At 42.5% G+C, this 17,076-nt stretch overlaps 1 protein-coding gene across 2 annotated transcripts; it reads right to left on the minus strand.

The window, feature by feature from the left end:
- Positions 1 to 944: 944 nt before the first annotated feature.
- On the minus strand, positions 945 to 12,842 carry lactbl1a (lactamase, beta-like 1a). Of its 2 annotated transcripts, none has more exons than XM_034695125.1 (8): positions 12,534 to 12,842; positions 11,558 to 11,817; positions 11,193 to 11,333; positions 8,604 to 8,707; positions 8,365 to 8,522; positions 7,832 to 8,052; positions 3,751 to 3,856; positions 945 to 2,344 (listed from the first exon to the last, which is right to left on the minus strand). In XM_034695125.1, the coding sequence occupies exons 3-8, from the start codon at positions 11,296 to 11,298 to the stop codon at positions 1,366 to 1,368; spliced, it is 1,674 nt and encodes a 557-aa protein (XP_034551016.1). In that variant the 5' UTR covers positions 11,299 to 11,333; positions 11,558 to 11,817; positions 12,534 to 12,842; the 3' UTR covers positions 945 to 1,365. The 2 variants fall into 2 exon arrangements, with proteins under 2 accessions (XP_034551016.1, XP_034551015.1); XM_034695124.1 differs by having other exon boundaries at positions 11,558 to 11,904.
- Positions 12,843 to 17,076: the final 4,234 nt, after the last annotated feature.

Here is a 17,076-nt window from a genome sequence, read left to right on the forward strand (position 1 = left end):
GGAGATTAAATCTCGGGGATCCCGGAAGTGCTGTAAATACGGGGAATACAATGCCGCCGAGCAGACCAACCTGTAATAAATTCTGTAATTGCCGGGAGTTTGCTTTATTGTTTGTGAGAATACTGTTTTTAACATACTTTTAGGACAATTACACTGCCCATATTTTCCTATAATACTTAGATTTAAGTCAGTTTTAATTTGCTATGTATCCTTGTGTTATTATTAGGACTGTCAAAGTTGATGAGATAATAACGTGTTAATGTTTTTTTGATGCTTCGCACACCTTCTCCGATCTTAAACAGAATAAACTGCAGTACTAAATAGCCTCCTTTCTGAGTTGTTGATATAAGACTAAATGTTCTTATGGCGCTCTTACCACCTGACCTTAATCTTTCCTCTGACCCTTACCCATGTTGCTTAGAGTGTTAAAAACTTTTGCTTTTAAGTTGTTTGTACATCAGATAAAACATGTGGAATTCATTTGCGATTAATTGCAAAGTTACTTAAGGCTCCCCGAAGGCTCATCTTCCTGAGGAGGCTCAGGCAGGCTGGACTGGTGACCTTCTTCAGTGGCTCCACCGAAAGCATCCTCTGTCTCTGTGTAACTGTACAGCTGAACAGCACAAGAAAGGATGGAGTTGGCAAGAGACTGTTCGTCCCCTGGCCTTCAGGATGGGGATTCAGGACTATAAAGAGTCAGACTAGCAGGCTGTGGCCTCCATTATCCCGTCTGCAGACGCTTAGCTGCGCAAAGATCGTACAGCAGCAAAGAGAAGTGGAGTTCTGAGACTGGTTTGTTCAAACGCCCTCTAGTGGATGCACGGTTATTCGTCCATCTCAACATAAAGGACTCACCGGTCTATGTGGGTCATGGTGGTTGCATCGTTTAAAGCATTTATGTTTATTCTCACACGTACAGGAAGCATTAACGAGCCTTTAACAGACACTTTTCAAAATCACAGGCTTTATTCAGCATATCTTCTCGCACCATTGCTCTTCTGTTTCATGTGAACATGTTAACCTGCCCCCAAGATGGAATATGAATCTGAAAAAGCCGATCTCTTGACGCGTCGACTCTTGTGTTTGTCCTCTTTCAGAGTCCTCTAGGTCACACTGTAGGCACTTAAAGGCTGTAGAGAATTACTGCCAGACGTCCACGAACCAATCAGGCCTGAGCAAACATTCGTACAGTAAACATTTTTATCAGTGGTGCTTTGTTTGAGCTAGTTATTCTGCAGAGGAAATGTCTTTGAAGGTTTTGACAAGACTAAAAAGAAGATTGGAGCTAAGACCAGAGGAGAGCATGATCATAATAAATAAGTCCTGAGCAAAGCAGCACATCCCAGTCCCAGTGAGGGTTTGTCTTTATGAAGCAAAGTACGGTCTGCCTCCTATCCTTGTCACCTTATAAGTATTGAGTCCCGGGGAATCGAAGCCCGGGGATATTCCTCTCCTGTTGAAGAGGTAAAAGTTAAAGAGCTGTCGGTCCTGCGCCTCCAGGGAGACCGAGGAGCTGTGCACCTTCAGCTTGCATGGGTATGGCTTCTCAAACACCACCCTGAACACCCTCTCCTGCAGGAAATCCAGCCGGATAGTCCGGTACTTGGATGGCACGGTGGTGTCCACCTGTGGTCCAAACTGCTGCATGATCAGCACACCGTCCGAATCCACCTTAATCTGATAGAACGTCATGTTCCTGTAAGTGTAGAAGCCCACGTATGGGTATGGGTTAGGTGGCGGCCGGAGAGTCGGTTTAGCCTCTCTGAAGGCGTTCTCCATCGCAGGGATGAGAAAGCCATACGCCTGATTCAGGAGGTCCCTGTCTGCAGGCCGAACCCCAGACATTAGGATCACCATTCCCAGCTTGAGCTTTGGCACCAGGGAAAGGGTCGCAGCATAGCCGTCCAGGTCCCCGTCTTTCCTCACCACATCGTAGCCGAACAGCTCGTTGATCTCCCACGGCGTGCCCGTCGAGTTGGCGAAGTAGCTGCTGTGGCATTTGTAGAGCGGCGTCATCATGGTGTTCAGAGTGTCCTGACGAAGAGGCCTCCCACTGTAAGCGCCCAGCAGAGCCATCATGAGTTTGGCCATGTCCGCTGCTGTGGAGTACATCTGACCTGCAGGGCGATACCAGCCCAGGTTGTAGAGCGGAGCCGGCTGACCATTGCTGTAAACACCTACGGCCATCTTTTTCTGGACGGCTGGAGTTATGTTAAAGCCGGTGTCCTCCATGTTGAGTTGTTTCAGGATGTTCTCTGACAGCCAGGTCTCAAAGTTGGAGCCGGCAACCTTCTGGGCCAAGATGTCGGCCAGTAAGGAGAAAGCAACATTGCTGTAGTGACATCTGAGGAAAGACGACAGAGAGGTTATTCAAGGAAGTCTTGATTATTCCCAAAGAAACATTTCTGATACAGCCAGCAGTGAATCCAGACAGGGAAGACATTCAGAATAAACCAAGATACACAATAAAAACAATCCTCAACATCACTGTGAGCCATCTTTAAGACGAACAGCAGCATGCAAAACAAGCTCTCTTTAGGTCTGCTGCTCCTAGTCCTGCAAACTGAGTCTGCAGAGCGATGGAGCGACTTGACCTCCTCAAACAGAGAGTTATAGAGGTCAAAGTAGACTTCGGCTATGTTCGGTGTGCAGATATTTTTTAAATCTGATATCTCCCTGTGCACATGATGACGCACGTGACGTTTCAGAAGATATTAAGATTACAAATTTTGCCCATTTAAGGACATGACTGACTTGACTGACAGGCAGGAACACTGTAGCTGTTGGCGAGGAGGCTCAAAACCCGCCTCTTTTCATCACACTAGCTCGACAGAAGTTAGGTGACGTCACGGATACTATGTCCATTATTTATACAGTCTATAGTCACGTCCGACACTGTAGAGGAACATTGTGCAAATATGTGTTATGCATCGTGAGACACTCTTTAAACTGTGTGCAGAGAGGCGAAAAACTATTGAGCGTGATAAATGTGTTCACTCTTGCGCTGAGGTGTTATAATGAAGAACAGCACGGTTTCTTTCTACACATACAATCAAACCTAGTTTGAGTACTTTTTCTCTTGGTTAAATACAAAGAAAACATTGTATGTAAACTAACCAGTAGCATGCCATCTTGGTGCATGAACAGAACAAATAAACAACATGTGTAAATAGTTAGCTTTAAGCTATCCATTGTGTGTGCATCCAGAAACCTGTAAGTAGTCTGAAGATACAGATACTGTGCTAATATGTTTAGTTCTTACAAACTAGCAGGACTATAGTTAACATAAAGTTCGCCTAGCATAAATAAGTAAATCAGTTAATCAGTGCTTATGGTGTTGTTCACTCAATAAATAACATTGAGGATAACATCCAGAATTCCTGCATTCTCATCGATGCACCATGGTGGCCACTTTCTCCCTACCAGCTTAACCTACAGTCCTAAATAGTCCCTTTTGATAACATAAACGCTTGATTGATGATTGATTGATGTATGAACGAGCCTTTGCTATCCTAAAGGTTCTCAAGTTAAATGAGGAAAAGATCTCCTCCTCATGTCTTCAAATTCACCACAAAGCTTAACAGCCCCCTGCAGCCTGGTTCTACCTTTGTTGGTGAAACACCTTCGATACCAAAATGCTCCAAACATAGATCACCTCCCCCTTCTCTTTTTAGGCCATATAAATAAACGGATTGTCCGAAGTCATCACAGTCAAAAATAGATGAGCACAGGAAGGAATCAGAGTCTTACTTGGTTCCCGGATCCGCCACAAGGACATCATCCTGCAACAAATTAAGGGCTTGTTCGGTGTCGCCACTCCAGAGGAGATTAGTTGACCTTAATCTTCTGGGTAACCCTGTGGAAATACAGAAGACCTCAGTGAGTCAATCTGTGGATGAAGAATCCCCCAGATGTGACAGAAGGGAAGTCAGCTGATATGAAGTGTCTGAGATGTCTGATGTGAGCTTGTACTGACAGTGAGGTTAACACAACATCTGAAAACTGTTCTTTTATGCCTGTCTGAATGTTTCCAATGCTTTTAATGTTTTAATGTAAAGCACATTGAGTTGCCCTGGTGTATGAAATGCGCTATACAAATAAAGCTGCTTGCCTTGCCTTGCCTTGCCTTGCCTTGCCTTGCCTTGCCTTGCCTTGCCTTGCCTTGCCTTGCCTTGCCTTGCCTTGCCTTGCCTTGCCTTGCCTTGCCTTGCCTTGCCTTGCCTTGCCTTGCCTTGCCTTCTGGACACTTAGAAAAGCCCCTTTTAAAAGCTTTATGCATGCTCTGTTTTTGGGCATTTGTACACAGTAGTCTGAATCTATTGAAATGTTGGTCTCTTGGTTGGGTGGTGATCTACATAAAAGAGATACGTGTATATGCGTGCAGAAATTCATTTAAGAAAACTCTGGTTGCATGTTAGATCACAATAATGTGAGCGGAAGAGTTTAAATGCATCACCCAAATGCAATTCCAAAACCTGATAACTACTACTATGACAGGCTTTGTGTCTCAAATCCACTCCTGTTCATCACCTACGAAGCCCTCAATAACCTCGCCCCCTCATACCTGACTGATCTCCTCAAACGCCACTCCCCTTCTCGCCACCTCAGATGCCAACACCCCATCACCAAGACTAAGCACAGCACCTTGGGGGGCAGAACCTTTGCCATCGCTGCCCCAGATTTACTCATTTAAAAACCAACTCAAAACCCAGAAAACTCCCCACCTCTGATCTGTCCATCTCTATTCTATTCTAGTGTATTCTATTTTAATTCATTTTAATTTAATTTAATTTTTTTGCACTTCATGTAAAGCATCTTTGAATAAAGCAGTACATAATTCTCATCAATTATTATTATTACTATTATTATTTTGTCTGTTATTGAGGTTAATGAACTAGCTCCTCGCATAGTCGCCAGTTTGATTGTAAACAATGAACAAAGCCAGATGAGCAGGTGTTGACTTGGACTCCTGCCCAGATGCCCAGAAGGGTTGGCCATGTTCCTGAAGGGCTAAACAGTTCTGAGAAGAATTAAAAGTGAATTAGCTCCATGATTGGTTGGTTTATTGATGCAGAATAAAACATCTGAGGCTTTCATTTTTCCCAACAGGACGTTTTCTCGTAACTTAAACAAGCTTTTGACTGTGCAGCAAGTGCAACAATCCTGAACTTTAAGCTTTCACACTGAGATATCTCGGTGACAAGGGCAACTGATCTGTAACAGCCTCCCTCAGGGGAAACGTGCTCCAAATGATGCACACTTAAAGAGACATGCAAAAGTCTTAAACAAGTGCAAGGACAGAAACGTGCTGCAGATACAAAAAGTAATGCAACACAGAAAACAGCTGCAGTAGAACAAAGTAATGCAATGTAATCATCTCATGCCATAAACATATGAAAGCCCAGATTCTGCCCTGTATTCTGATAATGTGTGAGAAACTTCTCCTCTCCCCTCTCTCTCAGCCTCATGCAGCAGCTCGTGTCATGTTTTGAGCGTCTGTCCTGAAATAGCGTGCAGATGGACCTCAGCCTCCAGCAGGGCTTCCCCCACTGTTAATCCCTCCTCGTCCCTCTGAGCTGATTAGCTCTATCTCTGGACTCAGCGCTGTGTATGTGTGGGTACTCTCTCTTTTCATGTGAGCTCAGGTTAGCTCAGGTTAGCTCAGGTTAGCTCAGGTTAGCTCAGGTGTTGTAGTAGGAGAAGTGTCCTTATGAGGAATCACACTGTGTTCAGGGTGAGGGTCTGGACCTACATTTCTGATTTAGCCCGCGGTGATGTAACAAAAGGAAGTGGGATGACGGGTTGCACAATGACTCAGCTTTGTTATGGACGTCCCTGACCCTCACTATCACCCTCAGTATTCTGATTTTATTTCAGACAGACTGTCTAAAATATACTCTCAGTGACATCACTCGTCCGTTTCTGACGTCCTGAAGCCGGCGGTCACCATATTGAAACTCCTACAAACTCTGAGCTGATCTTGAAACAGCTCAAGAGATGCAGTTGCAGCTTAGCCATCTGGTAAATACCTACAACACCTGTCTGCAAAACTCTCAGCCTTAGTTTGATCAAATTGACAAGTTCAAAAATCAACTCCTGCACAAACGTCACAAATTAAGAAATAACTTAAAGAGACTAAAACATTTTTAACCAGGCTGTGTAATTCTTCTGGGAAAACTGACATTTGATCATGGGGCTGTGCAGTCGTTAGCACTGATGCCTCACAGCAAGAAGGTTCCTGGTTCAAACCCCTTTCTGGGCAGGAACGTTTCTGTGTGGAGTTTGCATGCAGGGTTCTCTTCGTCTCGCTCCAACAGTCCAAAAACATGCTCATCAGTCTAAATGTCCCGAGTGTGTGCATGAATAGTTGTCAGTCTGGACTGGCAACACGTTCAGGGTGTAACCTGCCTTTCGCCCATCTGAGAGAGGCTCCAGCCTCTCATGATTCTGCACGGGATGAAGTAAAGATAATGGATGGAGGGCTGGATCAAACTTTCAAACAGCCTCGAGGAACTTTGGCATTAGTATTCTACTTTTCTGCACCACACTTTGTTTTTCCAGTACTGAAGGTTCCTGGTGGGTGGGAAGATCTGAAGAAAGTCATTCCGGTCAAACACAAAATTCAGAATGCCAAAATAGGCTCAAATTTAAACATCAAATTTTAAGTCTCATTTTAACAGACTTTCTTTAATGTGACTTCACCTTTTTAATTTCTTTATCTCTTTAATTATTTTATTTGTATTTATTTTGTTTTTCTATTATTTCTGTATTTAACATATTAATTTGATTTTATTAATTTGTTTTTTTTATTGTTTTATTATTTCCTTTATCATTTTTAATTTTAATATTCTTAATCTATCTTTTCTGTTTTCTCTGATGTGATATCTTCTTTTTAAAACCTTTTTATTGTCCTTTTTTGCTTTTTGTTTTACCTCTATAAGAAAAGTTTATTGCTCTACTGTTGCATCACTTTATTTTGTTTTATATGCATTTATTCTTTTTAACATTTTACCTGCTTTTTTTTTGGCATTGTTAGAATTTTCCACTCTACACTGTCTGTTAAAGGAATATTCTGTCATCCTCCTGAATTCTGCCATGCTTGTAAACATTGGTCTTTGAAGGCGATATATAAATAAAAGTTATTATTATTATTATTATTATTATTATTATTATTATTATTATTATTATTTTCTAACATCTAGAGCCAGCAAGTAACAATCTTATACATCACATCTTATAGAGAAAATGCTGTAATATCTACATTATTAAATCGGAGCTGCTGTGATTTGCTCAAAGGATGCTGCTGACCTTACTTCATATCCTGACCCATCATTGCTTCATAGCAACTCCTTTGACTTTGTGTTGCATGACTCTGCACTTCACATTTCGGAGAAGATGCACAAAGAGGTCAGGATCGATGGAGAGTGAGAACAAGCTGGGATACAGTCAGTTCAGACTTTGGTTCTTTAGTTTCCTCTTTTGTTCTAAAGATGGTTCACTCCAGCAGCAAATCTTCCCTGTGATGGTTACTTAGATCTGACAGAAGTTTACAGTCATTCAAGAGCAGTTTAGAGTAAACTGTGCATCTTTCATGACTAACGAAAATGGCAAACTGACCTCCAACAACATCTTCATCTCACCCATCAATGTCTGTTACTGTTCACATGACTTTATCCAAACAGACACTCGTCTAAGCACTGCTAGATCACAACCTCGCTGCTTTGATTGCTCATAGGTTTCTCTACTTGGTAACATCAGTGCAACACTCTGATGTTTGTTAATGTCATAAAGATCCACAAAGTCTGCCATCGTTCACTAGGCATAAGTTTACCAGAGAGCTGGCTGACCATCCTGCGCAGGGTGAGAGCAGGAGACTTGGTCCCGGAAGTCCTGACCGACGAGGACGCCTGCTTCCCGCCTTTGCCCAGCGGGTTCTTGATGCTGAAGTTGTCCACATACTTCTCCAGAGGGTCATCCAGAGAGCCCACCAGCCCGTCCTCCCACAGCTTGTACAACATCAGAGTGGGGAAGATCTTGGAGAGGCTGGCGATTCTGCAATCACAGAGATTAGAGTGAGTGCAGCACATGCTTGTTCCTGTTGATTTGATGAGTGTTCCCTGGTTTAATAACTCAAAGCATCCTCTCTGCTGCTGCTGCATGGATCAGATTTAAGCTCTTCATTTAGAGAGTGCTTCAGTCGCATTGATCTCAGCTCCTGTTTGTTGTTTACAGACTACAATGAAGTCTAATCCTGACCCCCTGCGCCTAATTCCAGCTCTAAGCCTCAGATCAGATGTTATATCCAATAGCCCAATAAGTCTGCAGGGTACATCATGAGTAGTTATTACAGAGCCACACACTCACCTGTATACCGTGTACTCGTTGGGAGCAGCAGATGTTGGATCACTGATGTTCTTCTTTCCAAAGTTTCCGTTCCACAGAATAGAATTGTTCAACACCACGATGGCGGAGATGGCCGGCAGCTTGGTCTTGAACACAGTCGTCCTCAGGAGGAGGTCGACCTGTGAGGAGATGCTTCATTCAGAACACTTTTTAAAACAAGATGAAATGAAGAGTTAGAAAGATGGAAGAAAGAGTCTGACCTTTTCTAAAGCGACTCTCAGTGATGTGATGGGATGTTGGAGGGGCACGGGCTCAGGGAAGCGTGGACACATCTCCTCTACTATCTGTTTCCTCTCCAGCAGAACTGCAAAGAGAGAAAAGTCGATCACAACATGAGATTATAAGGTTGACTGTTCATTTCTGTATAATAAACTTCTGTGTGAGGATCCCCACTCTGTCATCTTAAAGCTTTCTGGTGCTAATGGCTATCTTAGGTCGACTGCTAACTGCGAAGACCACTAAGACCACTAGCTCTCTCCACCTACACCAGCCACACTACAAAGCGTACAACATTTTTCATCCGAAAGCCCTTTCCTTTTTGCTCTATTCTCAGTTGCAACACGTGCATTTTCCTCCACCTGCAGTACACTGATCAGCTGTTCGAGTCCACAGCTTCAAAGAGACAAAAATACAACCAAACTAAAAGCTGAGTCACTCTCACAGACACAATAAAGTGCTGTTAGGACACAAGGGGAGAAACTTCTTCTCTAACTGGAGAGCAGCAGAGATCCAGAGTTACCCGGTGGTTCAGGTGCGTAAACTGTGAACCCATGAACCTACAGAGCTCCTGCTGTCAGGAGTGGGACTTGACAACAACAGTACTTCAGGACCTTTCTGAATCAGAGGATACCAGCGGCTCACATACGGCTGCAGTCTGCATCACTCACCATCAAGTTCCTGCTTCACTGAACGTTGCTGTTTTACCCATTCTCTTCAATTTTTTAAAAGTTACATCAGAAAAGCTGAATGGAAGAGCATCTTCAGAGTAACTTTGCGCTCTGACTGTTTTTTATTGTTAATGACACAACCCATGGTCCACACCATATGTTTGCCTAATCAAAATACACTGTGTTAGCTGCTGAAGGGGAAGACTGAGCGGAGATAACAAACTCTATACACATCACTGAATCAGCTCCATCATGTTCATATGAAGCAGCTACCTCCGGTCTTAAAATATAAAGCCCATGCAGAAGTGTTGAAAACTACAGTTCCTTGCGTGTCCACTAGAGGCTGGCTGCAGAAACACTGTTTGGTCACAATAGCTAATTTCTCTATTGGCACACACTGTACGGGGGATTAATTTTCTTTTTACTCTGTAGTTTTGAAGAATATTAAACTTACAAGTTTTGCCTAAATAAGGGCATGGCTCACTTGATTGACAGGCAGGAACACTGTAGCTGTTAGCGAAGAGGCTAAAAGCCCACCTCTTTACCTCACATTAGCTCAACAGACGTTAGGTTGATATCAGCATTTCAACATGGCACCCATGGGTGGCTTCATGGATGCTACGTCCAGATTGTATAAATAATGGACGTAGTATCTGTGATGTCAGCCATCTGTTTCTGAAGCGCGGTCTTGGAGCCAATCGTTGGCGGCAGCCATATTGGAAATGCTGAACACAACCAAACTGCTGTCAAGCTACTGTGAGGTGAAGAGGCGGGCTTTGAGCCTCCATGCTAACAGCTACAATGTTACAATGCCCCATGATCAAATGTCAACCCGTCTGTCAATCAAGTCAGTTGTGCCTCTCATTATGGAAGACTTGTAATCTTAATATCTTTGAAATTGCCGCATTGTGATAAAATATTCACCCCCCGTATAGTGTGTGTGGATCGAGAAATGAGCTATCGGGACTACACTCCTTCTCTGTACCAGGCTGTAAACATGTTTATTTCTGTTGTAAAGATCAGCTTTTTGAATTGGTGTGGTTTCCGGTACTTCTGGAGCCAGCCTCAAGCGGACACTTGAAGAACTGCAGTTTTAAACACTTTCATAGCCTTCAATTCTTGCGGCTTAAGACTGCTGCTTGGTCCAGACTGTGCTGCTTATGATCTCAAACTGAGATGCTAAACATATCAAAATTCTATATATACCAGTGCACTGTTGACTCGCACATTATAGATCCGATAAGCACTACAGGCGGAGGAACACGTTTGTGTCGCATCCGTGAAAATGCAGAAAACAAAACAGCTTCTCTGAATGCAAAGAGCCAGAAACATATTTGTAGATTAAAGGTGACACTATGTGCTCAAAGAAAGAATCCAGCGTGCACACAACAGCCATAAATCTATAATATTGTGCAATCTATTAATTAGTGCTGTAAATATGTCAGCCTGTTTTCATGTTCCCTGCAGTTAAAGGTCATCACGCTTGTTATTCTGTGTTATGATGTGACTCTTTGACCCCTCAGGCTCAGCGTGGTGTCACTATCAGAACACCATGAACACTCCCGGTCTCTGAGCCAATCTCATCTTCATGTCACACTCCGAGCATCATGACACTGCTGTCATTTCATACAGCACTGCTCAGCCTCTCCTCCTCTACCTCCTGTCACTCAGCAGGAGTTAAAGTCCTACCTTAATCCTCCTGCAACTATTTCCAGCTTTGTGTATCCCACCGCAGGTCTTACAAACAAGCAATTAAATCTAAGAGGCTAAGGAAAACCCTGGTTCTAAAAGAAGCTCCGGGTTGAAAAGTCAAACTGTATGTCCTTAAAAAGGTGTGTGTGGGTTTGTGGGGGTGGTCTGTGGAGCTAAATCTGTAACTGTGTGGTGGCTAGACTACCTTACCTGTTTTCTGCTTGGGTATCCTGTACTGCCATATGAAGCCACAGGTCATGATGACAGAGAGCAGGAAGAAGACGACCATCCCAAGCATGGTCCACTTCACCTGCATCTTGCTGAGTGGTTGTTTTAGGCAGCAGAATCAGTCTAAAGTATAAAGAAGTGAGTGTTTTGGAGGGAAGTGCAGAAGAAAAAGTACAACATTGATGTTTTTCTTATTAAGTTTCACCACAACTTCAAATTCAGACGTTTCTGAAAGCTGGACACCACTTAAGACTAATTTTACTGTCATGCACAAAGTTTGCAAGGAAGCATCTTCCCTGACTTCTACAGCAGCAGCAGGACTGATCATTGAGCCTACAGGAGCTTACCGCAGAAAGAACAATCCTCAGTCTTCTCTCATCATCTTTTTTCCGTCCTCTGTCCTCAGACAGCTTCAAAAATCCACTTTTTCATTTCCTGCGACATCCTCTGGGAGAGAAATCCTGCACGGCATACATGAGCTCGGCTCCACTGCTCCTGAGCATTGAGCGTCAACGGACCACCACCTACATGCACTTAATCCCGGCCGGTGATCCCTGGTTTCAGATGAAGAGCTGATGCTATTCCCACTCCACCGTGACATCATAATCTGCAGGGAGCCACAGGACTCGACGTAAGGAGGCCGGTATAGAAACCTGCTCAGCACTCATCCCCCGCAATCAAATCATATCACATCCTGCAGGGGTTAAAGCCACGCATGCATCACTTATCCACCACTGGATGCTCGCCATCAGCATATCAAAGGTTAAGTATCATGTGAAATTAATAAACATTCAGCGGATGTGAAAGAGCGTCTGCTTAGGAGGAGGATGGTGTCGAGATTTTTAAATCTATACGAGCATTAGGCAGAAATGTGTCAGGTAGAGCGAGAAGAAGCTCTGCACACGGGACTATTTAAGGAAGTTAGTGTGTCTCTAAGAACCAGAAATTTAAACTCTACGTCCAGTTTGTCACATTTTCCTCAGTTTTTAACATTGCAACTTGAGTTTATGTCTCTCAGAGTATTTTAACTTGTTCTGGAGTCGTCTGAAGACAAAATCATGGACTTGAAAACGAAACAGAAGTGAAAGGCAGCTCACTATGGCTGGAACTGAATATTGTATTTGTCATCGGTAATTAATCTCTTTGTTTTTAGTTCTTTATTTGTGCAAAATAAAAAGATAAAAGCAGCACTAACAGGCCCTCACACAGTGCATGCGTCAAAAACGCTCAGAATCGTCATGGTTTTTTTTAACACAGCATGAAGTGAAAACTCATAGTGCGATGTTTTCCAACTGATGCACTTAATGCAAAACTTAGTCTTACCAGAAAGTGGCACAGCCAGAAAGATATGATCCTGGTGTGTAGATATGATCAAGAGGAATCTCAATTCAGCATGAAAAATTTGAAGCAGCTTCTGAATATTTGAGTTTCAGCTCAGCAGCCGGTGAGCTGAGGTTATTAGAGTTTAAAGGCTCCTGCACTGCGTACTTAATGCAGCCTGCACATAAAAAAGGTGACTTAAAAACAGATTCCCGTCTGGTCCCTGGACCAAGAATAATCAGAGTCAGTGAATGCAGAGTTTACACAGCTGCACACCCACACACGTTTGTTTGATCCTGCTCCTCTCATTTGTTGCCACTAACTGAATGTTGATTTATAAACATGCAGTTTCTTCACTGACCACTAGAGGGCACCGTGGACTTTAAATGCATGTTTCTATGACACCATGCAGCCTCTTCATTGTGCTGTAAAACCATTTAACCCCTCCTGAAATTACTGACAGTATCCAAACACTAGGGATTGTCATGGATGCTGTTAAATAACCCCTGTCTGGATTGAGGCCATCTTTAAAGGACAAGGGCGGAGTTTGTTTTGTTTTATATTCATTTTGTTTTGGAGACGTACAAATATTACTGAAGTATGACTTAAGATTCAGAGGAAGGGGGTCATGCAACATTTTGGATGCTAACTGCCTTTTATCTATATCACTTCTCATTCAGGGTCACATGGGACCCAGGAGTAGACAAATCAGTCGTTTGTTTCACTTTCACAGTCTAAGATAAAAGTATGTTGGATAATAATATATCTTAAAGCAAACAGCACAATTTCTTTCTGACATTTATGGTGCAATAGGGAAATAAATTATCAGCACACTTTCCAGAGGAGTTCACCTGGTGGAGTGCACACCCTACAGGTCTGAGACGGTATTGCTCCTTGCTTCCTTGCACACATCCTCCCTCTTCCGCTCTTTTATCCAAGCTGTTACTGTTCATTTAAGGGTGAAAATGTCTTGAAAAGTCTTTGAAAAATTGAGAATTAAAACAAAAAACAGAAATTTGATACATGCAGTTTTCTTTAAATCCAGACTTATGTTGTTGTGAAACTTTTGTAGGATATCTGGCTCTGCCTTATTTTTTGCAAAGACTGTAAATAAAAAGGTCTTCCCCCTACTCTCTACTCCCCACATTTCCTGTCTATCTCCAGCTCTCCTATCCAATAAAGGCAAAAATGCCCAAAAAACATAGCTTTAAAAAAATAGTTAATATCTGACTGATCCATAGATAACAAATTTACGTTGTTGAGATAAGAAATTGGTACTGCATCTTTAAGATAAAAGAGGATAAAAATGTGAGATAAAGAGAACTATTAATAACACTAAAATACTGTTTTTAAATAAAAAAGTAATTTGATTTCTCATGACACGTTTACATTTCAACCTCCTACTTCACTAAAAGCTTGCAGGTAAATAGCTCTGGTTTGTGAGCTCCGTCATTGATTCATGTCTCTGCACCAGACCTCCACACGCTGTATTTAACATGTTTGACTATTGCACTCTAAAGCTTTACCCTGCAGAGCACAACACACTCACATAAGTCATTAAATATTTCCAGTTTGCTCACGCCCTGAGGGTTTAAAAACACAGTTATGATTGCTGATTGTGGAAATTACTTCCTGAAGCGGAGCGTTGTCACAATCCAGCAGAACTCATGTTTTCTGTTTGGTTCAGGAGCCTGAAGCAGCGTCCTAACTTCAGCACTAATCTCAATTAAACACACATTTAAATGAAGAAGAGACACACTTTATGTACAACAACCTGCCCTGAGAAATACATTATTTTATCTCTGAATACGCTTGGTTGCAAATGTTTTTACTGTTCTTGTATTAAACTAAACTAAGAGGGAGGAGATGAACGTCACAGCTTCATTTTGGTTTTTTGATATAGGTGGAAGCTAGGTGTTAAAATCAAGCGGCAACCTCTGGACTAAAAATATGAGTCCAATGTGGAAGTGTTAAAAGCTGCAGTTCTTCGAGGATCCGCTTGAGGCTGGCTCCGGAAGTACCGGAAGTCACATACACATGAATGGTTAAAAGAAGATCTTTGCAGCAGAAATAAACATGTTAACAGCCTGGTAAAAAAGACGAGTGTAGTCTGAATAGCTCATTTTTCAATGTGCTCTCACTCTGAGGGGGGTGAATTTTTTTCTAACTTGGCAATTTCGAAGATGTTGAGATTACTAGTCTTCCAATGAGAGGCACAGCTGCCTGCAGGAACACTGCAGCTGTTGGCTAGGAGGCTCAAGCTCCGCCTCTTCACGTCACACTGGCTCGACAGCAGCAATATGGCTCCCGCCGATGATTGGTCTCAAAACAGCTCTTCAGAAACAGATGGGTGACGTCACGGATACTACGTCCATATTTTATACAGTCTATTGTCAAAATGAGCTTTCTACGGTGACCCTGAAGTGCAAAACAAAAATACAAATCACACAACAGAAAAACATTAAAGGAGAAGGTTGACACCTGCAGGTGTCAAGAATCGGACAAACTCAAACTCATATTTATTTCAGTATCACCTTTCATACATACAAGCATCATTCCCTGTTTGTATAACTACTACTCAGCTGAGTCCCTTCATGAATTTTAAACTGAGTTGGAAGGAATGGAAGAGGAGAAATAACAAAGGAATATTTCAACAAAGGATACACATGTAATGTAGCCTAATACTCCTCTGGTGTAGCCGACATATTAGGACATCCTCAGGTCTTGGAGTCAGGTGTCAGACCTCAGATGAAAAATAATCTGGTTTTCTTCGCTTCCGAAGCAACATTTTTCAATTTTTTCACATTCTGATTTCATGTAATTTGATTACTCTTTGGAAAGAACTCTTATAACATGTAATCTGAATGTTTTTGGGAGAGTACTCTGATAACATGTAACCTGATGACTCTAGGAACAGTAACCGGATGGTATTATTTCTGATTAGTTTGGGGAAAGAACTGATCATTACAGACATGTCAATTGTGCGGTGGTTAGCACGGACAATCTTCAACAAAATAATTCTTGGTTCACATCCTGGACTGAGGCTTCCCATGTAAGGAACAATTTTTTCACATGTGCCTTTAAAATATCCCACTAAAATGTTCAAATGAAAACGCCTAAATCTCAGTTAGATAAGCGCTGCCATGCAGGCCTGTGGTGAGGTGGTTGGTACTGGTGTAAGGCGGTGTAAGGCGGTGTAAGGCGGTGTAAGGCGACAGAGACCTATTTGGCGGTAAACATGAAATGTTTTCATTACAAAGGAGACAAGCTGAACTTTTGAAGTACCAATAAGATATAAATGAAAAAACCTAGAGAGACAAGCAGAAGCAAAGTGGACAGGCCTGCTGCCTTTTAACTCAGGGGTCTTGGGTTCAAATTCCTATGGAAAAAAACTGTGCTTTAGAAGTACAATATCCAAATCGTGGAATGAAGAGAACTTAAAAAAGAGTGCTCATCCAAGCAGCCATGTGGTGTTGAGGATAGGCCTGCTAGTCTTACATGCCTGCTAGTGCATGGTCTGGTGGTTGTGGGTTCCAATGCCACTAAGGGCTTCCTTTGTGATGTGGAAATGAAACAATTTCCTCACAAAGTCCATGAGCTGTACTTTTAAACGACGACACAGAAAATTGTGAATGAAAAGACCTAAAGAGGCAAGCAATACAAAGTTGCCCCTTGGTGTAGTGGACAGGGCTGCTGCCTTTCAATGCAAGGGTCCTGGGTTTGAATCTCAAGGGGACTGTCCATGTGAGATAGAAATGAAACACATACCTCACACTGGAGTTTGAACTGTGCTTTTGAAGTATAATACCTAATTCGCGGAATGAAAAGACATAAAAAGGGCTCTTCCAAGCAGCCCTGTGGTGTTGAGGATAGGCCTGCTACCTTTCAAGTCCCACTATCGGCTTCTAATGTGAGGTGGAAAGGAAACACTTCCCTAACAATGTGGTTGAGCTTTAAAACAACTACAACAAATTGGTTGGAATGAAAAGACCTAAAGAGACAAGCACTGCAAAGTTGCCCTGTGGTGTGGTGTACAGGGATGTTGCCTATCAATGCAAGAATTCTGGGTTTGAATCCTGGTGGGGACTGTCCATGGGAGATGAATGAAACTCATTCCTCCCCCTGGATCTTGAACTGTGCTTTTGAAGTACAATAATCAAATGTTGGAATGTAAAGACTTCCAGAAGAAGCCCTGTGGTGTTGAGGATAGGGAACATGTTGTTATTTTTGTGAAATGTTGTTGTTTTTTGTGAAATGTTGTTGTTTTGTGTAGTGTCGTTCTGTTTTGTGAAATGTTGTGTTTTGTGAAATGTTGTTGTGTTTTGCACATCAGGGCCACCATACTGCAAGGACCAAATCCCCCTAGCTCTTCACCACTGTGCAAGGCATTAAGAAGTGTTGGAAGTCTGAGGACTTTCCATTTGACATGAGCATCAGAAGCTGTGAAGCTGTACATCATTGTTTCCTGCCATTTAAAAATAAGATGGGCCGTAAGAAAAGAAAACCAGGGAAAGCACCCACAACGGCTACTCCCTAAAGACAGATG

Source organism: Notolabrus celidotus, chromosome 11 (genome assembly GCF_009762535.1).
Source record: "Notolabrus celidotus isolate fNotCel1 chromosome 11, fNotCel1.pri, whole genome shotgun sequence".
NCBI lineage: Eukaryota > Metazoa > Chordata > Actinopteri > Labriformes > Labridae > Notolabrus > Notolabrus celidotus.

Coding starts and splice junctions, on each gene's coding strand:
- lactbl1a (XM_034695125.1), bottom strand. CDS start 11,298: ATGCAGGTGAAGTGGACCATGCTTGGGATGGTCGTCTTCTTCCTGCTC. Junction 8,523..8,603: donor TGAGAGTCGCTTTAGAAAAG/GTCAGACTCTTT, acceptor ATCTCCTCACAG/GTCGACCTCCTCCTGAGGAC. Junction 3,857..7,831: donor GATGGTCAGCCAGCTCTCTG/GTAAACTTATGC, acceptor GTATTTCCACAG/GGTTACCCAGAAGATTAAGG.